Source organism: Hemitrygon akajei, chromosome 2 (assembly GCF_048418815.1).
Source record: "Hemitrygon akajei chromosome 2, sHemAka1.3, whole genome shotgun sequence".
Lineage (NCBI taxonomy): Eukaryota > Metazoa > Chordata > Chondrichthyes > Myliobatiformes > Dasyatidae > Hemitrygon > Hemitrygon akajei.
Window position 1 is genome coordinate 165,563,503 of NC_133125.1, and position 25,074 is coordinate 165,588,576.

General features: G+C 43.9%; 1 protein-coding gene across 4 annotated transcripts; it reads left to right on the plus strand.

Moving 5' to 3' along the window:
• LOC140718101 (TNF receptor-associated factor 2-like) lies at positions 1 to 24,623 on the plus strand. Of its 4 annotated transcripts, XM_073031624.1 has the most exons (10): positions 1 to 416; positions 3,130 to 3,254; positions 6,269 to 6,550; positions 7,296 to 7,374; positions 8,143 to 8,241; positions 9,468 to 9,539; positions 9,950 to 10,291; positions 14,626 to 14,803; positions 15,963 to 16,111; positions 16,788 to 24,623. In XM_073031624.1, exons 3-10 carry the CDS (start codon positions 6,306 to 6,308, stop codon positions 17,001 to 17,003), a joined length of 1,380 nt encoding a protein of 459 aa, XP_072887725.1. In that variant the 5' UTR covers positions 1 to 416; positions 3,130 to 3,254; positions 6,269 to 6,305; the 3' UTR covers positions 17,004 to 24,623. The 4 variants fall into 4 exon arrangements, with proteins under 4 accessions (XP_072887725.1, XP_072887723.1, XP_072887724.1 ...); XM_073031622.1 differs by lacking the exon at positions 3,130 to 3,254; XM_073031623.1 differs by lacking the exon at positions 1 to 416 and having other exon boundaries at positions 2,630 to 3,254.
• The last annotated feature ends 451 nt before the right edge of the window (positions 24,624 to 25,074 follow it).

Sequence of the window (25,074 nt, forward strand, 5' to 3'; positions counted from 1 at the left end):
GGTGAAAAGGGGGCAAGAACTGTAACGGGGCTACCTGCCGGAGGAGCTCCAGATTCTAGATCCGGATTGCTCCTGGGTCAAGCATCTTTTGTCGACGGCTGGAACAGGGAAGACGGGAGAGTTCCCGAGCCGGGGAGCGGAGACGTGTCGGAACGGAATTCTGGAGCCAGATCTAGTCATTGTGAGAGAGCTCACAGGCTGGAACAACCCTGGGATACACAACTATGACTAGCAGGTCTCGAGGGGATTTGCACAATCAACATAACCTCGTACGTGTAAAAGTCCCAGAGGAAATACTGTCAGCAGCTTGGCTGGAATTTCCAGCGCCGCGCGCTACAAATTGGCCCAAGCTTCCGCCCAGTCTCCTAGTTACCCTTTGACCACGGAAGTATCGGGGAGTGCTCCTTCCACACAGGGTGAGTTAAGACACTGACGTTCGCCCAACTATTGTAAGACTCTGGTTTCACTGTGTAATGCTCTGCTAAACGCCGCTTAAACCCGTGTAATATCTGAGATCAGATTAAACTATTTGTTTAAAAAAGTTCTGATGAAGGATCTCGGCTGGAAACATCGACTGTTATTGCTTTGCGTAGAGGCTGCCTGACCTGTCCACTTAGCTCCGATCGATCCCCTGATCTTTCTGTCCCTCTCTCTCGCTCTCTCTCTCTTCCCCATTCTCTTTTTTCTTCGCTCTCTCCCTCCCTCTGTCCGGTCTCCCGTCCACCCCATTGCTCTGCTTCTCGTCTCGAACTTCCACCGCCCTCCATCGGGGAATTTAACAGCGACAGGTTGTAAACACAAGAGATTCTGCGGATGTAAGAGCGAGGTCACGGGGATAAGGAAGACCCAGGACAAACGACAGAGATGGTAGGGAGGCGGTAGGAGACAGAGTCAATCTCGGCTGCTGCGATTCGAGTTCACCCGAAGAAACGGCAACCAGACAAAGTGTCGCAAAGATGGATCTATTTACGTAAGGGCAAAAGCGATCCGCGCTTCCAGCGATCTACTGGAGAATAGGACTGTCAGACATTCTTCCTTAGGAGCTAAGTGATTCCACCGCCAGGTGATTTACTGGTCCGTACGCACAACGATCTACTGGACAAGTCAAGCAGCGAACAAGCAAACTCATCAGCCACTGATGAAGCCATCCAATAATCACTATGTTGTTCTCCTATGGATTCCCCTTACTGGTGAAGGCATGTGCGTGGTTTGTTTAACGCGGGGAGGTTGATGCACATCGGAGTCAGCATCCAGTGGCTTGGAATGCGAGACGATTGGGGACCGCTCCCTGCTGCAGCCTTCCTCCACTTTCACTGCCCCTGTGATGCCATCTTCTTGTGCCAGCTCCACCGTCGAGGTTGGGTCGCACTTTGTCTGGGTGAGCCTACCAGCAGCTACGCACCAGATGGCATGGTTCATGGGATCCCAGCATCTCACAAGCCTCTCCATCACAACTAAGGTGACAATCCTCGAAGAAGATCTATTGGGAGAATAGATCTTTATAGCCAAGATGATGGACTGCACACGGTGACCCATGGATTAGATGGCCTGCTGGATGTGACCCATTGGCCTGACAACGAACCAGAGAAGTGACCCATGGAGTACCCGTTATCCACTGGATGTGACCCATTGATGGAGTGATGCCCTGGGCAACTGATCTGTGGGACAATTGATCTTAGTTAATTCCCAAGCCAATTGATCCAGTGGGTGGACAATTCCAGGGTCAATACTGGACAATTGATCTGGTGGGCAATTTATTCCTGGGGTATTCTTTAGGTCTGGTTATATGTTGGAGAATTGATCCATGAACCAATTGGCCCATTGGTCAATTGGGGAAAAGAGAATCCCACATTTACAACCTTACTTTGAGAAGTGCTTCCTGACATCAAGTAGAAATGGCTTGGCATGCTAATTATGATGTTATGCTTACAGAAGAAGGAATTGTTTCTCTCCGTCTACATGATCAATTTCTTTAAATATTGTAAATGTTTTGATTACTGATCTAATACTACTCTAACAGTATTTAAAGATATTTACATCTGCCTCTAATAGCAAGGTGGCTAGCACAGTCACTTTATGGCATCAACTGTACGATCAGTGTTCAATTCCCACCACTGCCTGTGAGGAATTTGTACATTCTCCCAGTGCCCATGTGGGTTTCTTCTGGCTGGTCTGTTTTCCTCCCACAATCCAGAAGTGATGCCCCGTTAGGCTTAGTGAGTTGTGTTGGAGGCGGAAGCATGGTGGCACTTGCAGGTGCCCAGCGCAATCCTCACTGATTTAATTTGGGGCGCTATAGTAGCGTAACGGTTAGTGCAATGCTATTACAGCTCAGGGCACTGGAGTTCAGAGTTCAATTCCAGCACCCTCTGTAAGAAAATTCGTACTTGCTTCACATACTGGTGTGGGTTTCCTTTGGGTGCTGCGGTTTGCTCCAACCGTCCAAAGACGTACTGGTTAATAGGTTAATTTGTCAATGTAAATTGTCCTGTGATTAGGTTAGTACTAAATGTGTGGGTTGCTGGGCTGTTTGGCTCAAAAGGCCAGAAGGGTTTGCTCTGCATTGTATCGCTGAATAAATAAATAATATAAAATATATAACTGAAGAAAACAAATCGAGATTATGCCAGCTCTCCCCGTAACTTAACTCCTCTACTGGCATACCGGGCATCCTCAGTCAGGGCAATGAGTACCGAAAATCGTAAACTTAAAAAATTCCTCAGATGCTGGAAATCTGGAGCCACACGCTGGAGGAACTCAACAGGTCATGGCAGCATCTATGGAAATGCATAAACCGTCGACACTTCATGCTGAGACCCTTCATCAGGAGTGTAGAAGTCAGGACTTATGTCTTATGGTCTTGTGAGACATCACGTTGAACTTGTTCAAGAGATTGTTGAGGCTGCACTTCAAATACAACCTTCCGTTTTGCTGTAGGAAATATACCATTAAGCTGGAAAAGAGAAGGATGTTGCTAGGATGCAAGGCACTGAGTTATGGAGAGAGGCTGGGCAGCTTGGGACATTTTTCCCCTGAGCATAAGAGAATGGGGATTGATCTTATGGAACTATATAAAATCGTGAGGGGTATAGTTCGGTGAATGAATACACACTCTCTGTTTTTCTCTAGGGTCGGGGAATCAAGACATAAGCTTAAGGTGAGAGGGGAGAGAGTTAATAGGAAACTGAGGGGCATCAACTCACCCAGAGTGTGATCCACGTGGAACAAGCTGCCAAAGGGAGTGATTGAAATAGGTACATTAACAACATGTGAAAGTTACTTGGACAGGTACAATGGATAGGAAAGGTGTGGAGGGATATGGGCAGGCATGAGCAAACGATGAGAATCTTGGCCAGTATCGACCAGTTCGACTGAAAGGTCTGTTTCCATGCTGTATGACTCTGTGACTCTCTCTGTTCTGTAGAATAACCCCTCTAATTCATATGGTCCCTCCTTACACATCTTACCAAAGTACTCTGCTGCAAAATCCTAAGCACTGCAGCTTTGCAACACTACGACCACTTCTGTCTCTTTATAATGAAGCTCGAAGTGAAAAGCCAAAGTAAATTTATTATCGAAGTATGTACTCTATATCTTAATATATACTACCTTGAGATTAATTTTCTTGCAGGCATTTACAGGGTGTAAAGAAATACAATAGAATTTATTAAAAAACTATACATAACTCAGACAAAGGCTGACAACAAACCTATGCGAAAAAGAAGACAAACTGCAAGTAAAATGTATATAATGTAATACTAGAACATGTGTTGTAAAGAGACCATGAAAGTGAGTCTGTAGGTTGTAGAATCAATTCAGGTAGTGATGTTTAAAGTTATCCACACCAGTTCAGGAGCATGATGGTTGTAGGGTAACAACTTTTCCCTAACATAGCTATAACTATACTAAAATGGACATTGCTCTCGTTTTGTTCAAATTATGTTCCTTCTTGTAAAATTTATGTATAATTTATGTTTTTTCCCCTTGTGAACACCATAAATCGGTTGCTATGTTCGTGTGACGCTGCAGTTTTTTTTGCACCTGTGTATACATGTACACATGCATATGACAACAAACTGGAGTTTGACTTTGACACTCCCACCCATCCACCTTTTAACTGCAGTTTCGTGCTTTTACAAAGTGAAGGAAATAAGGTCAACTGGAGTGCAAGTGAAATCTAATTCACGGTAGCATAGTGGTTAGTGTAACTCTATACCAGCCCCAGTGCTCACCGATCTCTGTGATCTGTGTTCAATTCCCACCACTGTTTTTAAAGAAATTGTACTTTCACCTGCGTGAGATTCCTCCGAGTGCTCTAGCTTCTTCCCACGTTCCAAAGATGTACAGTATTGTGCAAAAGTCTTAGGCACACATATATAACTTGGGTACCTAGGGCTTTTGCCCATTACTATATTTGACCTTGTGGAGTGGAAAGTGGGTTTAAAGATTTGGCGGGAGCAAAGGATGTTGGGAATGGTGAGAGCGGAGCGCCGCAGGAGGGGTCTGGGACAGGTGGCAGAGAAGGAGTGCCAGGGGTGGGGGGGGGGGGGGGGGGTGTAGAATGTGTGCAGAAACACCCAGCCCTGAGATATCAGGCAATACCATTTGATTCCAAACAATTGATTTATTGATCACTACAGAATGTCTCTCTGGCATTTCCCGCTTCCTCCCCTCTCCCTTCTTTTCCCAACCATGATTCCCTTCTCCCTCCCCAGCACAACCCTCAGCAACTTGACTTGATGCAAATGATGCATTTCACTTTACATTTCAATGTTTCGATGTACATGTGACAAATAAAGCTAATATTTGAATAATAGAACTAATCTTCACAAAAGAATTAGATTATCATTCCTCATTGGTGGAGCAAAGTTTCAAGAAACTGAGATAAACCTGAATCAAAACTGAAATTAAAAAGGTCAGCTTTTCATGTGGGCCATATTTATAGCCAAGTAGTTCTAGGCTGCTTTCTATTCGGACTTCAGAATTGAAAATATGTGTGGGACTTTTTGTGTACTCAGTCTGAACTTAACAGATAATGTTATCAAGAAAGAAATGTGGGATGGGGTGGTTCAGAATATTTGGTAACTTATATAAATGTGTTTCACTTTGATAAAACGAGAGACACTTATTAACCAGCCCTAAATTACTGGAATTATTATTCAGGTTGGCACCCACTTGGCTCTGCATCAAATCCTTCTCCGTTTGAGCTCCCACTTGAGAGACATGAGTAAAACAAAAAATCAAGGTTAACTTTTGGAGATTTGGACCGGGCTTCAAACCTGTTATGAAAGAGATTTACAAGAAACCTCGTGGCACTGCTGTGAAAGGGAGCAGGCTTATTGTTTGCTAATGCAGGATTTTATCTGAAATGTTAACAAATCCTTCCCCATGTCCACACACACACACACACACACACACACACACACACACACACACACACACACACACACACACACACACACACACACACACACACACACACACACACACACACACACACACACACACACACACACACACACACACACACACACACACACACACACACACACCTCGACCCAATGCGTTCCTCCGGTGGGTTGCTTGTTGCTCCAGAGTCCTGCATCTTTTGTGTCTCCTAGCAACCTCCTCCCTGCCCTGGCCAATATTTATTCAGTTTTAGAACATATGACATAGAATATTCAAGCACAGTACAGGCTCTTCAGCCCACGATGTTGTGCCTACTTTTAAACCTACTCCAAGATCAATCTAATTCTTCCTTCCCACATAGACCCCAATTTCATCCATGTCTAAGAGTTTCTTAAATGCCCCTAATATATCTGCCTCTACAACTATCTTAGTGTTGCACCCACCATTCTCTGTGTAAAGAACCTACGTCTGAGACCCCTGCATATTTTTCTACAGTCAGCTTAAAGTTATGGTCCCTTGTATTAGCCATTTCTGCCCAGAGAAAAAATTCTCTGGCTGTCCGCTCAATCTATGCCTCTTATCATCTTGTACACCTCTATCAAGTCACCCCTCACTCTGTTTCACTCCAAAGAGAAAAGCCCTTGCTTGCTCCACCTTTCTTTGTAAGACATGGTCCAGGCAGCACTTGGGATAGATTATCTGGTCTCCACTACATTACTGGCTGTGGGATCTTGCCATACACAGACTGACTGCCATTTTGGAATACAGGTCACACCTCAAGAATAGAGTGCTGTTTGATGTCCAGGAAAGGATGTGAAGGGTGTCACATAAATGCAAGTCTTTTTTGTTTTTTTTTAAGGTTAAGTAAGAGAATATTTCCAGAGCCAAGCTAAGGAATGGAGATGAGTTTGTTCCCACTGAAACATGAAGATGGGCCCCAGCTCTACAGTTCGGTGTGTGTGGAGAAGAAGGCCTTATTCACAAGCACCAACATGGAGGAGACGGACGGGGGTTATGTGACAAACACCAGTCAGGGCTACGATCGCAAGTACTACTGCGGCGCCTGTGGGCTCCTGATGAGAGATCCCGTCCAGACAGAGTGCGGGCATCGGTTCTGTGAGATGTGTCACAAGTCAGTATTGTAAGTTGTCACTTCATCCCATTGCATTACTGACCACGTGTTCTCTGCCAATGCCACAGTGTCAAATTATCGAAAGGGTTCAAATCACAGAATCATACAGTACCTTATCACCATAAAACTAACCTACACTAACTGCATTTGCCACACTGGGTTCAAACCCCTCTATGCCTTTCTTATCCAAATACACGTCCATAACTGTGGTTGTATCTGCCTCCAACACCTATTGTAACATGGTCCAGACACTCACTACTGTGTGGAAAAACCTAGCCCCTACCCCTCAGATGCTGGAAATCCAAGCAACACCAGGCAAAATGCTGGAGGCAGCATCTGTGGAAAAGAGTAAACAGTCGATGTTTCGGGACAAGGTCCTTCTTCAGGACAGGTGAAAGGACCTACTGAAGGGTTTTGGCCTGAAGTTTTGACTGTACTTTTTTTCCCATAGATGCTGCCTGGCTTTTTGAGTTTCCTCAGCATTTTGTCTCTGATCCTCTGACAAGCTAGTGTTTTGATTCAGATGAATCTGCTTGCTCTGCACCCTCTCTCTACTCCTCTCTGCAGTGCGGTGACCAGTGCCACACACAATATTCTAAGTGGTCCCAGTGGGTCTTACTGGGCTGAGGGGATGGTTCTCTTGGGGATAGCATTGATTTAATGGCCCAAATGGCCTCATAATAAGTGAGCATTTGTATGTCCTTATATATATTTATGCATCAATTAATATTTCCTCTATTTCACTTGCCTACAGGAAAGAACTGATGATGTGTCCCTCTTGCCTGAGGGATAAAGAAATAGTTGAGAATGTTTCACTTGCCACATTCGAAAAGGTAAGAAAATATGCTCTGTTTGTGGTCCATTGAAAGGCCTGGATAGAGTGGATGTGAAGAGGATGTAGTAAGAGACTCTAGGACCAGAGGGCACAGCCTCAGAATAGAACAGAAATGAGAAGGGACTTCTTTAGCCAGAGGGCTGTGAATCTGTGGAATTCATTGCCATGGACAACTGGGGATATTTAAAGTGGAGGTTGGATTGGTTGTTTCCTTCAGTGACAACTAACACTGGATTGTGTTGTTATTCTGAGGCTGTGGATAGCAGAGTCAAGATCGACACTTATTCCCTCTCCTCAGCAGTGGTCTAAATCATCTTCACAACTCGACGTTTTGGTTTGAGACCTTTCTTCAGGACCCTGATGAAGGGCCTTGGCCCAAAACAACAACTGTTTATTCCCCTCCATAGATTCTGCCTGATCTGCTCTGTTCCTCCAGCACTTTGAGGGTGTTACTTAAGATTTCCAACACCTGCAAAATCTCTCATGTTTACAATCCTCTTCCATTGTTGGAGGCAAGTGCAGGGTATTCCATCACTCTTCTGACCCATGCTTTGTAGATTGAGGGAAGGTTTGGAGTGTTCCTTCATCGTAGTGTACAATGCTCTTGTACGAAACAGCTAGTACAGTTTATGATCAGTGATCGGAGACTGGGCAATATTCAGAGAAGGAGGGTTCACTCTTGTATTGGAGAGGTAATAATTGCCTGTAACTTATAATGAATAAAGTTGGTGTTTATCGACTCATTGAGGCTTTCTGTATGTTTTAGTGTTTTAATGACAGGGCGATTGCAAAGGAGATCCTAAACCTGGAAGTCTCCTGTCTCAACCAGGGCTGCACGTGGACTGGTCCACTGAGGGAACGAGAGGTAAGTCCTTCACATTCACTGCACAACACTCTCAGAGGAATGATGCATGGAAGATGCAAATAGACAATGGAGGTGGATGATCCCCGAAGACAAACACTCAATATTTTAGGAACAGCTTCTTTTCTTGCATTATTGGATTTCTAAATGGACAATGAACCCATGAACACTGCCTCACCTTTCCTCTTTCACACTATTTCGTTTATTTATTTCTTCTTGTTAGTGATTGTTTTTACATCTTGCACTGATCTACTGTCCCAAAGCAACAAAACTTCACTACATATGTTAGAGGTAACAAAACCCGATTCTGATTAGAATTAGAATAGGTACGGTTTATTGTCACTGACATACAGTAGATCGTGAAATCTGTTGTTTTGCGGCAGCGGTACAATGCCAGACGTAAAAAAAATCACTGTAAGTTACAACAAGAAGTCCTGAGTTCAGACACATTTCTGCCCTAGAGCCCTGAAAAGTCAGCACTCGGCGGTGCTGGGCTGGCCTTTAAGGCACTGGGTGAGCCATTCAGACCACCATATCTACGGCCTATGATTAAAACTGGGGCAGCAAGAAGAGCCATTGTTGTGCTATTCTTCTGACACAGGTTCAATCCCACCTCCGGCGCTGGCCGTGTGGAGTTCGCTCTTTCTCCCAGTAACTGCGTGGCGTTCCCCACTCAGGTGGTCCTGTCCCCCCCCCCCCGCCCACCCACCAATGAAGAGACTCAGATTGGCTGCTGTAAATTGCTCTAGTGTTTTAGGGAAGGGTAGAATCTGGTGGAGGAGAACAAAATGGGGATAAAGTGGTCGATGGCCAGTGTGGACCTGGTGTGCCAGAGTTCAACATCTGTATGATTATCAAATATTCTTTGCTGGCTGCCTCATGTGTAGTACAGCTAATCCAAAGTTACTAATGCTCGACATTCAGCAGAGCTCAGTGTTTCGTGAATGAACCATCAAGCGTTTGGCAGGAGCCTGATGGCTGTAGGGTGATAACTGTTCTTGAACTTGGTGGTGTGGGATCTAAGGCTTCTGTACCTCCTGACCGATGGAAATAGAGAGCAGCAATTGGCCAGTAAATTTACCACTTCCACCTCACAAACCACAAAAGCCCCAGGAGCAGTCTTTGGCCCATGCCGAGTTGGCAGAGAGGAGAGTGAGTGCCTTATGCTTTAACGGTGTGCCATTTCTCTGGACCTGATGCGTGATCATATTTTGTCCTTGGCATTTCAGGCGGAGCACAAGATGACTTGCGAGCAAGGCCTCCGGAGGTGTCCCTTCAGTGTTGTCGGCTGCAGGCAGATGGTGAGTGAGAGGATGTTAATTCAGTGAATGAGGCCACTGTCTCAGCCTGGACAGGGAGCTCTGTGTCAGAACAGAAGAAAGATTTTCCATTACTATAGCACCTTTTGTGGCTTTGAAACATTCCAAGCAAATGAAAATCTTCCTTTAAAGCTGGGATTTGGGACTATTAGGTAATGGTCAATTTGTCAATGTAAGCTCTCACATATCTCTGAATACTTCAGCAAAAACTAGCAACTCTTGGGCTATAGGAGAGTGGAACTGAATGTCTTGACCGTGTCTGCGTGCATTTATGCATTGTGTTGCGGCCACGTGATTAGTTGATAAGATATTTGCATTAATGAGCAGGTGTACCTAATAAAGTGGCCACTGAGTGTAAAGCCAACCTTTAATCTTAAAATGTTTCTTTGCAGATACCTGGTCAGAAGGTCGATGAACACATGCAGAACTCTGTTGCACACCATCTGAACTGTGTCCTCCAGAGCATACAGGGATTCCGGAAAGAGCTCAGTGAGTCTCCCAGCCTGGAAGGAATGTTTGGGAATCGGAAAGAGATGAGCTTACAGCCCAGCCAGTTGCTAAAGCAGAAGACACAGGGCGAGGGTGCCCAGGAAGATCTGAAAGTAAAACTACAGACTTTTGAAAACATTGTCACGGTGCTAAACCGTGAAGTGGGACATACAATAAATACAGTTGAAAAGCAAGAGAAATGGATAAAGGAGCAAGACACAGTGATTGCACAGCTAAAGAACAAGGTAAGAATTTCATAGAACATCGAAGAGTATAGCCCAGTACAGACTCTTCCCCGTATGCCGTACCTACCCTTTAACCAACTTTGGGAACAATGTAACCCTTCCTTGCCCAAATCCCTTCATTATTCTTTTACGTGTAGTTTCACACTGACAATGAACAAGAAGAGGGTGGTGAATGGTGGCGAACCTTCGACTGCCTAGCTAAAGATCAGGGAAACAAACACACCTGATTTTAAAAAAAAGAGTAGTCACTCCATGGAAATGGAAAGAGTGGAAGATTGTTACATAGGAATTCTGGACATCCGGATTAGCACAGTAACATAGCCCTCAGTGAGACGCTTTACTGCACTGGCTGTAAAATCGGGGTTCAATTCTCACCGCTGTCTGTAAGGAGCTTGTATGTTTTCCTTGTGACCATATGGGTTTCCTCCAGGTGCTCCGGTTTCCACCCACGGTCCGAAGGCAACTTGAACAGCACAGCACAGGAACAACCTCTGCCTGTATAATGGATCTCAAAATGGTTTATTATTGTCATAGGTTGAGTGAAAAGCTTTTCTTGCATACTGTTCATTTAGCTCATGGTCTATATCCCTCCATTCAGTGTCAATCTAACTGTTTCTTAAAAAGCACAATTGTATCTCCTTCTATCAGACCTTCTGGCATCTATCACCCTCTGTAGTAAATAAAAACTTACCTTGCCCATCTCCTTTAATCTCTCCCCCATCCTCTTGTGCTTGATATTTCTACCTTGGCAAAAAGATTCTGGCTGCCAATCCGAACAAATCCTTCTCAAAGCCTTAAGAACTTTTACCAGGTCTCCCCTCAGCCTCCCAACACTTCCGAGAAAACAGCCTCAGTTTGTCCAACCTCTCCTGGGCCCGGCAGCAGATGCTGGAAGTGTGACGGCACTTGCGGGCTGCCACCAGCACATCCTCACATCGTGGATCATTGACGCAAACAACAAATTTTCACTGTTCGCTTCGTTGTACATGTGGCAAATAAAGCTAATCTAAATGTAATCTGTCTAGTTCATACATTCTAATCCAGGCAGTATCCTGGTAAAACTCTACTGCTCCCTCTTCAAAACCTCCACACCCTTTTTGTAATGGGTTCACAGATCTTCTTAAGCACTTCATTCTAAACCTTAGCATTCCAGCCATTGGCTTACAGTTCACTGTTTTCTGAGGTTCCAGTTTCTATCGAAACTCGTTCCCTTCGCCTGTCCCCATTCAATTGGATGTACTCTGCTTCCTCCAAGAGGATTTCTGTGTTTTCTGTGAGAAAAACCTCAAAACAATTAATTCCTCTGCCACTTCCTTATTCCCCGACACAATTTCTTCAGCCCCAGCCTGTAGGGGATCCACATTATATGAGATTAGTTTGTTGCAGGTACATTGAAACATACAGTGAAATGCATCATTTTGTGTCAAATCAAATCAGCCAGAGAATGTGCTGGGGGCAGCCCGCAATTGTCACCATGCTTCTTCTGCCAACGTGACACGCCCACAACTCACTAACCCTAACCTGCACGTCTTTGGAATGTGGGAAGAAACCAGAGACACTCATGTGGTCATGGGGAGAACACACAAACTCCTTGCAGACTGCGGAGTGATTCTAACCCCAGTCCTACATCTGGCACTGTAAAGCGATTGCGCTAATTGCTGTGCCACTTGTTTTAGTTTCTGTATTTCTAGCCATATCACTTTCATCTTTCACTTTCCTTTCTTTATCACTACCCTGGTCCTGGTTTGCTGAAATCTGGATTTTCCTTACTACCTCATCCTTAGGCTTACTTCTCAAGTTCACGTTCAACTCAAGTTCAAGCTGACATAGGGCACATACCCAGGGTATAAGTGCCACCAGAATTAGCTTCTTGCAGCAGCAGCAGAGGAAATTATGAACATAAGTTTGTAACATGAGTTTCAGGGTGGGACTGTCGTGTAGAGGTTAGTGTGACACTTTATAGCACCGGCTGTAAGATCAGGGTTCGATTTCTGCCACTGGCTGTAAGAAGCCTGTATGTTCTCCCTGTGGCCGTGTGGGTTTCCTCGGTGCGTTCCAGTTTCATCCCATGTGCCAAAGTTGTACAGCTTAGGGCATGCTATGTTGGGCTGAAGTGTGGCAACAGTTGCAGGCTGCTCTGCATAACCCTGATTGGATTTGAGGTAAAGCGGTGCATTTCACTGTATGTTTCGATATACATTTGACAAATAAAGCTAATCTTTCAGTTAACGTAAATTATGTTTAACTTATATTACAAAAAGGCATAACTTGGCAACATTCTAAGTCTGTTTCTTTTAATTTAATATTTAACTACCCTTGACAGCCATGACTGTACCTTTCTTTGTGCTGAACATCTTTAAAAGGACACACCTTTGTTACACATTAAGTTGTCATAAATTCAATGTTAGCCAATGCTTGCTTCTGTGTGTAAGACATCTCCAGAATGTGCACATGGTAAATTATGCAATTCTGGACTCAAAAAAGTCTCTGGAATTGTTGCAAAAATAGGAAGTGATGCAAACACTCATTGAGTCAGGCTATGAATAAGAAAAATCAGATCAATTGTTCAGGTTGGAAACTCTTCATCAGAAAGAGAGAAGTAAAGCTGATTTTAATTTGTTTAGAGAGTGAGGAGGGGATGGACAGGACAAAGGGTAGTATTTAGTTTCCTGTGTAGATAAGCTGTTGAAATCATCGGGTTTCATAGATTAATGAGGGAAGTTTATGACAAAGAAAACAAATGGATAAGTAAATGCAGGACAAAGTTGCAGGGATCTCCCGGCAGTGTATAGGAGGCGGCTGATGTTGGAGCCAAAATCCAAACAGCGGAAGGAACTCAGTCATTAATTGAGTGCTGATGTGGGGTCGGTATCCCTCTACATGGCTGACTCACTGAGTTCTTCCAGCAGTGTTTTTTGGAGCTGGACATAGTAAACGGAAACAAAAAGAAATATATCACAGGTAGATAACTATAGCAGAACTGACCAGAACTAATAGAAACAGAGGAAAATTGAAATGATCATATTTGATGTTGACATAAGAACATAAGAACTAGGAGCAGGAGTTGACCATCTGGTCCATGGAGCCTGCTCCACCATTCAGTTAGATTTCAGCTGATCTGGCTGTGCACCTACCTGTCTTTTCTCCATAATCCTTAATTGTCCTGCTATGCAAAAATCTATCCTGATGAAGGGTCTTGGCCCGAACTGTTTATTCCTCTTCATAAATGGTGCCTGATCTGCTGAGATTCTCTAGCATTTCCAGCACCTGCAGAATCTCTTGTCCTCAAAAACATTATCTAACTGAGTCTTAAATATATTTAATGAGGTAACCACTAATGCTTCCCTGGGCAGAGAATTCCACAGATTCACTACAGTTCCTTCTCATCTCTGTCCTTAACCTATTCCTCCGAATCTTGAAGTAATATCCCAAAAGTTGTGCTATACCCAGATTGGGTACCAGTGTGTTCTATGATGGCCCCTAGAATGGTGAAAATGATTCCAAATCTAGTAGTGCGATTTCCTTAATTCCAGAAACACTGATGTAAGTCTTTTATTCAGTGTCAGGTGTGGTCTCAATCAGCATAATCTAAGGCCCCTGCCCTTCCCAGACAGTTTCTCCTCTCCCCTCTCCCATTGGACAGAGGATCCAGAAGCCTGGGCTGCATACTGCCAGAACAACTTCAGCCCTGCTGTTGTGGAGCCGTTGATAAGATGGACTCTTGACCTTACTGTCTACCTGGCTATGATCTTGCACCTTGTTGTCTACTTGCAGTGCCCTTTCCCTGTGGATATTACACTTTATTCTGCACCCTGTCATTTTCCCTTGTTCGGCCTCAATGAATTGATTAATATGAACAGTAAGCAAGACATGGTTTTCACTTTGCTTCACAGTGCATATGACAGGAGCATGGGATTGGGAAGGATAATAAATCAGCCATGGTCGAAGGGCAGAGCGGACCTCGCCTGATTCTGCTCCTATGTCTTATAGACTGTATTCCATCATTGTGCCCACTTGCAGCCTGGTGGAGAAACAGTTCATCTGGGGAACTCTGGAGAGAATTCCTCACCATGGACAGCTGTGGAGGCAAGTCACTGGGTGCATTTAAGGCAGATATTGTAAATGGTGCTAAAAGTTACATGAAGAAGGCAAGAGAACACTGTTGAAAAAAATCAGGCATGATGGAACAGCGGAGCAGACTTAATGAGCCAAATAGACTAATTCTGTGCCTATGTCTCATGGTCTTATGGTGTAACACGTGGTGTTGTTAATTAGACAAGTCAACAAGAATTTTTACAATACTCAGCTGTGACATGTTTTAATTACCTTACCAGATACGACAAAATGAGAAATCAATTTGCCTCAAGGATGTGGTGATCGCTAACCTCCAGATGCGCCTTGAAGTCTTGGAGAGCACTTCATATGATGGCACTCTGGTCTGGGAAATCTCTGACCTCAGCCAGAAAATGCAAGAGGCCATCGATGGGAGGACTCCCTCAATTCTCTCCCCACGTAAGATTTCAATATAGCTTTGGAAGCAGAATTTAATATATTTAGAGTATAAATAAGTAGTCAGCAAGTGCAGCATCTGTCCAACACACCCTCAATATTACTTGTGCTCACTGGGAGAAAAAAAACAGTATTAAAATGCTAGGTGTTTGTGACCTGTCCTTTAGAAAATGCTATCACTCCTATCTGCATGACCTGGGCTGTTGCGTAATTAAAGTGGATCATGTGACACGAAAGGGCCAAAGAAACACTGCACAGGCCACCCACGAGTATTGAACAAGTTCTGTTTTTACTAAAGTCCTTAAATCAATCTTGTTTCTAAGTTGAAAAATACACAAAAACACTTGATATGGTAACAAAATCTCCATGGTGTTGTAGTGAATGGCATTGAAACATGCAAGAAGAAAAACAGTTTGGCATGGACTAGATGGGCTGAAGAGCCCGCTTCTGTGCTGTAGTCCTCCATGACTCTAAGAAAAAACAATTACTAAAAGGGAAGAGGGAGAGGGAGGGGGAGCGAGATCATGCATAAATGTTGTTAAGTGATACTAGGATTTGTCATAAGATTGTATGGTAAGCAAGCATGCCCTTCAGCTCAACTCATTCATCCCAACCATGGTGCTTACCCAAACTAACTTCTCGATATTTGGCCCATACCCCTGCAAACCTTTCTGGTCCATGTACCTGCCCAAATGTCTTTAAATGTTGTAATTGTATCTTCCTCTACTACTGGCAGCTGGTTCCACATAGTCGTGACCCTCTGTGTGAAAATCTTGCTCCTTTAATCCCATTTTAAAATTCTTTCCCTCTCACCTTAAACCAGTGCCCCATAGCTTTACACTCCCCTACCCTAAGAAAAAGACATGGACACTATCTGTGTCCTGCAAAATTTTATCTATCTCTAGAAGGTCACCCCTTGACCTTTTCTGCTCCAGGGAAAACAGTTCCAGCCTGTCAAATCTCCACTCATTACTCAAGCCCCCCAGTCCAGGTAACTCTTCCCTGGGCCCTCTCCAGCTCAATCTTGCACCCGCTACCTAACATGTGGTGACCAGAGCACATGGTACTTCAAATGAGGCCTGATCAACTTGTTTTGGCAGGGCAATGTTTGAAGTGGAGTTCCAGACTGTCAGCTTATCGATCATCTTTCTCTCTCCCACAGCGTTCTTCACCGCTCACTGTGGCTACAAGCTGTGCCTGAGGATGTACCTGAATGGTGATGGAGTGGGGGCAAACACACACCTCTCTCTATTTCTGGTCATAATGAAGGGCAAATACGATCCCATTCTGGAGTGGCCATTCAGCAAGAAGGTAAAGGAACCTCTCAATATACGGCAGAACACACTGGTAGATCCCATCAAGAGGATGGAAGAAATTTACTGGGTTAGGTGTAGAGATGTTTCCATTTATTGAGGTCTGGGAAAACTGATGGTTATAAATTTAAGAGTCATGGTATCGAAACTGGACAAACTTGTCCAAGGTGCCTGTCTGAGCTAATTTGTGGAATTCATTGACACAGATAGCTGAGGAGGCCAAGTTATTAGGTATGTTTAAAATGGAGTTTGATAGGTTCTTGGCGAGTCAGAGTATCAAAGGTTACGAGAGAAGGCAGGAGAATGGGGTTGAGGGGGCAAACTAAATCAGCCACAGTCAAATGGCAGCGTCGACTCGATGAGCCAAATGGCCTAATTCTGCTCCTATGTCTTGTGGCTGTCTAATAGTCAATTGGCCCATTTCCTTCCAAACATTTATTAACCAGGTGCTTATCCAAATATCCCCTTCACTTGGTCTCACTTATCAACTTGTATTCCTCCCCTCCCCTCTAAATCTAGCTTTTGCCCCCTCCCTTTCCAATCCTTGAGAAGTTTTTCAGCCCAAAACACCCACGCATGTTGCCTGACCCGATTTCCTTTGTGTGTTTCTCAAGATTTCCAGCATCTGCAAAATCACTTGTGTTTACAATTGGCAAATCTCTATTTTTCTCCAGGTGACCTTTAAGCTCTTGACTCAGCAGGACAGAAGCCTCCAGATGGTGTCGGCCTTCAAACCGGATGTCAGCTCTCCCTCATTCCAGAGGCCCACCCAGACCATGAACGTGGCCAGCGGCTGCCCGCAGTTTCTGCCCCTCACCTACCTCCACTCTAACTGGCACTCCTACGTATCTGATGACACCATGTTTGTCAAAGCCATCATAGAGCCTTAGCTCTCTGTTTCCATGGCAACCTTGGCAAAGAAGGCATAGACCTCAGGACTTAGCAAGGGCCCCACTGCGACAGATGTGGTGGCTGCCTGGGAACACGCAGTGAAGCGGCCTCCCACAATCGGCACCATCCTCCAACCCTGGAGTTTTGAATTGCACTTTTGTTACACATATAGAATTAATTTTATTACTTCAATGTTAGAAATCTATATTTTTAACCTAATGTAAATTATATGAATGAATATTTTTCTAGCTAATGCTTGGATGAGGAGGCAAGAAGCCTCACATGTGGAATGTGAACATTTGATGGCTAAAGGGTCTCATGCTGTGTGATGACAAAGAGGCCACTTGGCCCCTCAAGTCTGTCCCACCATTCAATGTAATCATGGCTGATCTGCACCAAACTACCTCCTCTCCTATGCCAGTTCCCAAGGCACTTAAGTTGCCCATCTATTAACTGTTTATCTACCTCCTCTTGCAATACATCAGGGTGATGTGGTCACACATTCAGCTTTTTGGTCTGTTCAGACCCCGTGCTGACATGTAGGGAACACAGTGAGCCCAATGTTTCTCTCACTTGCAATCCCGGGGCATGGAGCCAGTGAGTTGAGGTGCTGTCTGTATGTGGAGTTTACATGTTTTCACAGATTCAGAATCATACAACACGGAAACAGGCCCTTTGGCCCGGCTTGTTCATGCTGACCAAGATGTCTTCCTGAGCTAGTTCCTATTGCCTGCATTTGGCCATATCCCTTAACTAATTTCCCCTTTGCCCAATAAAGGAAATGATGAACAGGATGAGTTACCAATGGTAGGGTGTTAGGGTTGGGGTTTGATTACTTTTTGGATCGAGAATGGTCTTGCAGTCAGTGGGAGAGACCTTGTTGTTTTAATCTTTGAAGCAAGTTCACAGAGGGTTGTCTGTCAGGACAACGCAGAGGGCGTGGGAAGTTTCACATCCAAATGCAGTACACCCAAGTCCCAGTCATTTATCGCATGGGTAACTTCCAGCCTGACTGATGGGGGAATTACCCACTTATCTTCCTTGTGGCATCATTTTATACCACATTTGCTTTATGAGATTATGTCAATAGTTTGATGGTAAAATATATTATTTACTTATTAAAACACTAAACATTTTTCTTAATTATAAAAGTGTTATTGAGTCATCGAACACTACAGCAGAGAAAATGGTCCTTTGGCCCATCTAATCCCTGCCAAACCAGTCATCTGCCTAATCCCATTAACCTGCACCAGACTATACTCCTCTATACCCCTCATTTAAGAGAAATTGGATAGGTACATCCATGTACCTATACAATTTCTCTTAAATATTACAATTGATCTTACATCCACAACTTCCACTGGCAGCTCATTCCACATTCTCACCATCCTCTGAGTGAAAAAGTTCACCCTCATGTTCTTCTTAAACATTTCACTTTTCACTCTTAACTCCTGACCTCTAGTTCTAGTCTCACCCATCCTTAGTGGAAAAAACCTGTTTGCATTTACCCTATCTATACCCCTCATAATTTTGTATACCTCTATAACGTATATCCTCAATCTCTTGTGCTCCAGGGTGTAAAGTCCTAACCCATTCAACCTTTCCCCACAACTCAGTTCCTCCAGTCCCGGCAACATGCTTGTAAATTGTGTGTATTCTTTCACTCTTATTGACATCTTTCCTGTTGGTAAGTGACCAGAACTTCACACAAAACTCCAATTTAGGCTTCAGCCTAATCTATGAAGGCCAATATGCCAAAAGTTTCCTTTAGAAAGACAATCAGAAATCACTGGCATATGCCGTGAAATTTGTTAACTTTTGCAGCAACAGTACAATGCAATACATGATAATTTATGGGGGAAAACTGTGAATTAAAGCAAGTAATGTGTATATTAAATAGTTAAATAAAGTATAAATATAGAAATAAAAATAGTGAGATAGTGTTCATGGTTTCACTGTCCATTCAGAAATCAGATAGCAGAGGGGAAAGCTGTTGCAGAGTTGGTGAATGTGTGCCTTCAGACTTCTGTACCTCTTTCTTGATGAAGAGGGTATGTCCTGGGCGGTGGGAACCCTTAGTAATGGACACCACCTTATACAGGCACTTCTCCTTGAAGATGTCTTGGATTTAATTCAGAAAATGTGTAGCTTGGATGCTTGATTGTTGGGTTGTGTTGTTCTCCAATCCTGGCAATCTATTTCATCATCTTACGAGGCTGTTCGCTTGTGGTGTGTTCTTCGAATGCTTATTTTTTAATATCCTTATCAATCAGAAGACTGAGGGGTACAAATTCGGCTGGCATCATTGAAAGCCATGCACATGGCATACAAGAGAATTCCTAGAAGCATGGTTTGCCACAAACAATTCTATAAAGAGGCATGTAGATTGTGAGCCCATTTATAAGCCAATGTAGGCAAAATCCCAGACAATGCAAAGTTCACCACACAACCAGTCAGTGACAAAATCCCTTCCCTACTTCACAACTGACTTCCCATAAGATGACGAGTCAAATGACACATTTATAAAAGCCAAGTATTCGGTCTGTGATTTATCAATGTTTATTCCTCTAAACCCTGTGGACTATTGGATGGTCTATAATATAATCCCCTTAATGTAGCCATCCCTTTCTTATTCTTCATTTCCACCCATATACTCTCAGTAGATCTGCTCTCCAGCCTGTCTTGACTGAGCTCTGCTGTGACAGTTTCCCTGACTAGTATTGACACCACTCCCCCTTTAATCCCTCCCACTCTGTCACGTGTAAAGCAATGGAACCCTGGAAAATTGAGCTGCCCCTCCTGCAACCAAGTTTCACTAATAGCTACAATGTCATAATTCCAAATACCCAGAGCTCAACCACTTTTCTTACAAACATGTATGTTGAAATATACACAACTCAGAACATAGTTCCACCTTGCTTCATCTTTTGTTTCCTGACCGTACACAGGCTTAATATTTTTCCCAACAATCATTCTGCCTGCCCAGGTGCTCTGGTTTGCATCCCCCTATAACTCTAGTTTAAATCTCCCCCCCCCCCCCACACCTCAGAATAGCACCTGCAAACCTTCCCACAAGGATATTAGTCCCTCTCCAGTGTTCAGGTGCAAACCATACCTTCTGTACAGGTCCCAGCTTCCTTGGAAGAGAGCCCAATGATCCAAAAATCTGAATCCCTTCCTCCTGCACCAATTCTTTAGCCACGTGTTAAACACTGTATGATCTTCCAGTTTCTGGCCTCACTAGCATGTGGCATGGGTAGCAATCTAAAGATCACTCACTCCCAGGAGTCAGGATAACATCCAGGAATCTTGCTCAAGTCTGCAGAACCTTCTGTCCATTTCCCTAACCAACAATCCCTTATAACTACTGCTCACCCTTCTCCTCCCTTCCCTTCTGAGCCACAAAGCCAGACTCAGTGCCAGAGATCTGACCTCTGTGACTTTCCTCTGCTAGGACATCCATGCCTACAGTATCACTTCAACTTGTTGAGGGGAATGACAATAAATGTACTCTGCAATGGCTACCTATCTTCTTCTCCGCTCCTGACAGTCATCCAGTTACCTGTGTTCTGCACTTTCGATCTACCTACCTCCATATGCATCCTGTTGATCAATCCGTCAGCCTCCCAAATGATCATCCAGATCCAGCTCTAATTCCTTCACAGTTTGTAAGTAGCTGCAGGTGGATGCACTTTTTGCTGGTATAGTCATCAGGGCACTGGAGGTCTCCCTGCCTTCCCACATTCTGCAAGAGGAGCATTCCACTATCCTGCATAGCAACCTCACTACTCTAACTGTGCAACAAGAAAGAAAGAAAGAAAAATAAACAGAAAAATCTACCTGTAGCATCTGCCTATGACAAAGCCCGTATGAGCCAAACACTGAACTCTCCACTCTAACACTGGCCCACTCACACAATGGCCACTCTGCTTAAACCTAACTTAAATCTAACTTGGCAGTGCCAAGTGCCTAAATACATACACTCCAACATCTCCTCAGGAACTGAGTTAATTGTTTTAATTAACAATTAAATATTTATGTATTTAGAGATACAGCACAGAATAGAACCTTACAGCCCTTCAAGCCACCAGCAACTCACTGATTAAACATAGACTAATCATGGGACAATTTACAGTGACCAATTAACCTGCTAATCAGTCCATCTTTGGACAGAGGTCAGAAAATGCCAGCAATCAAGGACAGTACAGACTCCTTACAGGTTATGTTAGAGTTGAACTCCTAGCTCCAACACCCTGAGCTATAATAGTGTTGTGCTAAACATGACACAACTGTGGCGCCCAATGACGATGATGGTCAAAGAATCTTGAGACAAACAGTACAAAGCCAGCAGGTTATGCTAAACATATAAAACATTACTTTCGCTAATGTATGCAGTTCTGGACATTTGGAATTATGTGTGTTGCATGAGAGAAGGGAGATAATTATCTGTTCTAGAGGGCTGGGCTTATAGTCATGGAAACTGAAATGATTTTATTAAGCTCCACCACGTTGTGGTGGAGAGGCTTGTGAGCTCTTGAAAGCAAAGTTGTCTGGATTTTTACTATTTGGTGCTTAGCTCCTCGTAGGGTCACCCATGGCAGTAAGGTGAAGGGGGAGGTTCCAACATAGAGTGATCCAGCCAGGACCTCAATGGTGGAGCTGGTGGAAGATGATGATACATCACAGCAGCAGTGAAAGCAGAGGAAGGCCACAGCAGTGAAGAGTTCCCAGTTGACTTGCATTCCAAGCCACTGGACCCTGACCCTCGATCTGTCAAGATTGTGTGGTGTCTGCCCATGCATCAGCCTTCCCACATTAAACACAGTCACACACAGTCATTCTTCATTAAGGAAATCCACCCTAACATCCAGGATTAAGTCCCATGGTGATCAGCAAGTGGCAGAATATATAGATTCCAGATCTGCCTCTGCAGCCACCTGAAGACCCACCAATAGGAGAACATCATGCTCCATGCAAGTGATCACACTACTACTACCAAGCTAACATGCTGGTGTGGGGTACAGAACATTCGATGGAGATATTTAAAGCCACAATGGGATAGGATAAAGTAATTAAACTGAAGGTATACACACACAAAATGCTGGAGGAACTCATGCAGTATCTGTGAAGAGGTATAAGGAGCCAATGTTTCAGGCCTAGACCGTCCATCAGGAGAAGCCAGAACTTCGTGATGGTGGGTTTCCTCCCACATCCCAAAGACAGCTGGTAGCTAAACTAATGGTACAGAGATTTAAGTTTCAAAGGGCAGGGTTGACAGGAGGAGAAATGTTTTAAACCAATAGATATCTGGATCAAGATATAGGATACAGATCCAATATCATTCTTCAAAATGGTACTGCACAAGTACTTGAAGAGTAGTTTTACATGCAAAGGCCAGAAGAGCGAGGAGGTGACACTACCTTTGTAAGAGCCGGTGCAGTCTACGTTGTCAGACTGCCCACCTCCCATGTTACATCACTGACCTTTTAAGGCTGTTAATACTGAAAATAGATGAGGTGGTCAGATCCAAGTGAATAAATATATTGTTCATTGCAGTATTATCTTTAACAAAATCAGAACTAAATGAACAATAAAAACATTGTCTGTTATGATTCATATTCTCCTCTCTGTGCTTCCCCTATGACATCTTGCTTCTATTAATGAGGCTTTTGATTGCTTGCTGTGGGTGGTGGGAACAATGGGAAGGAGAGATGGTGGGGAAACAATACAATACACAGTGGTTCATGGGGTATGGGGGAAGAGGAGGTCAAGGGGACTTGAACTGTGTGGGGATACAGCCTTACAGGGTGGTACAGTGATGCAGTGGTAGAGTTGCCTCACAGCTCTGCTGACCAAAGATCTATCCTGACCTCTGGTTCCAGCTATGAAGTCTGCACATTCCCCCTGTCACTGTGTAAGCTTCCTCACACATCCCAAGGACAAGCAGCTTGGTAAGTAATTACCTGCTGTGAATTGTCTGTAGAGTGTAGGTCAATGGTAGAGTTTGAGTGGTGGCGAGATGATGGGAAAATGGAGAGAATGGGATTAGCGATGAATTCTTCCCACATGAAAACAAACCCATCAGCCCAACATCCATGCCAACCAAGGTGACTTCCTGGGCTGATCCTATTTGCTCCTGCATTTTGGCCTTCATCTCTCCAAACTTTTCCTATCCATGTACCCGTTCAAATGTCTTTTAAACACAGTAAATGCACCCACTCAGCACCTGATTTAGTTTATACTTAGTGAATGGAAAATCCTACAAAAAAGTAGATGATTTGGTCCAGTCCATTACAGGTAAAGCCCTCCCCACCACTGAGCGCATCTACACAAAATGTTGTCATAGGAAAGCAGCATCTGTTGTCAGGAACCCCAACACCAAGGTTATGCTCTTTTCTCACTGCTGCCAACAGGAAGAAGGTAAAGGAACCCCAGGACCCACACCACCACGTCCAGGAAGTTATTACCCTTCAACCATCAGGCTCTCGATTCAAAGGGGATAGATAGCTTAACTCAATTTCACTTGCCCCATCATTGAATGTTCCCAGAACCTACGGAATCACTTTCAATATCTCTTCATCTCACGTTCTCGATATTTATTGTTAATTATTCTCTCTTTTAGTATTTGCACATTTTGTTGACCTTTGCATACAGGGTGAATGCCTATGTTGGTGCAGTCTCTCTTTAATTCTATTATTGTTATTTTATTATGGATTTATTGAGTATGCCCACAAGCAAATTATTCTCAGGGTTGTATATAGTGACATATGCACTTTGTTAATAAATTTATTTTGAACTTATGAAATTTGAAATGGATTGATACTGTTATGTGTGCTGAACAAGCCAGATGGAAATGAGGTCCAGAGCTGCCCCCCCACCACTGGGAACTATGCTGCTAATGAGAAAGAGATGAACAGAGGTAGAGGCATCTGCTACAGGTAAGAGAGAGAGAGTTGGATGATTTAAGTATTATGGTTTCTTCACTGATGGAAAGGTAAACAATCTTTTGCTGCAAGGACACTTCTTTGCTCGTTAACATTCTTGCTGAGACAGCTGGGAGTGGCCTAGTTTGATGGACATGGACATGTTGAGCTGATGGATGGCTGATACCCCGTCAGTGGGGATAAAAGACGGGTCTGGAAGACACCCTCAGACACACCAGTGGACACTGAGTGTTGTGTGCCCACAGGAAGGTGGGGGCCTGGAGGATTGGTTCAGGAGAATCGGTCTGGAGTACGGTGGATGAAGGCAGACCGGGGGGACTTGTGTTTGTCCGCCCTTGCCTGGGTGATGAGTCCATCACTGAAGAATGGTCTAGCCTGGAACGGAAGGGTCATAATCGGTGACCCCAACGCTACAACGGTACAAGACAACGGAAGGTTTGCCTGCTGCAGCTGCTCTCTTGCTCTCTCTCTCTCCAACAATTGGAACACAACTACCTCAACACGAACTGAACTGAACTCTATATTCCCTTATGACTATTCATTTACCCCTAGACTTTGATAGAGCTTGGTTTTGATTCTTATTCCTACACTTCTGTATTTATCATTGCTAACCTGTTTTATATGTATATTTGCATTTTTGATACTGTATTGCTTAGTTTACTAATAAACACCTGTAGTTACAGTACCACCAGACTCCAACATATCATTCCATTTCTGCTGGTCTGTTAACCCAGTTACGGGGTACGTAACAATACAGACTGGGCCAACAGCAGGGACTGTTTTCACTACTGTACAACCCCATAAAACTAATATATGAAGGTATCAAGGCAAGTTGATATGTTGCATACTTTACTTTAAAAGGGCCAATTGGAAAACCTGGAAGTCAAATAAGGAGGAAACCATCGCTGCTGCCTTTCTTCCCTATATTTCCATAGTTTCTGGAAGTTTTGCCAAGATCCTGAAGAAATACCAGATTAATACCATCCACAAACCTGTAATATGCTCAAATCACAGCATACAATGGTCAAAAATTACCTGGGACTGAGGACAGCTTGAATTTATAGGATTCCTTATGAATGCAGAGCAGAACATAATTGGCCTGGTGAGACTCATGGTGTTAATCTGC

Bases quoted from the DNA above. Each gene is read 5' to 3' on its own strand.
- LOC140718101 (XM_073031624.1), top strand. From the start codon at position 6,306: ATGGAGATGAGTTTGTTCCCACTGAAACATGAAGATGGGCCCCAGCTC. The intron at 9,540-9,949 runs GTGAGTGAGAGG...GTTTCTTTGCAG, and splicing joins TTGTCGGCTGCAGGCAGATG to ATACCTGGTCAGAAGGTCGA. The intron at 16,112-16,787 runs GTAAAGGAACCT...ATTTTTCTCCAG, and splicing joins AGTGGCCATTCAGCAAGAAG to GTGACCTTTAAGCTCTTGAC.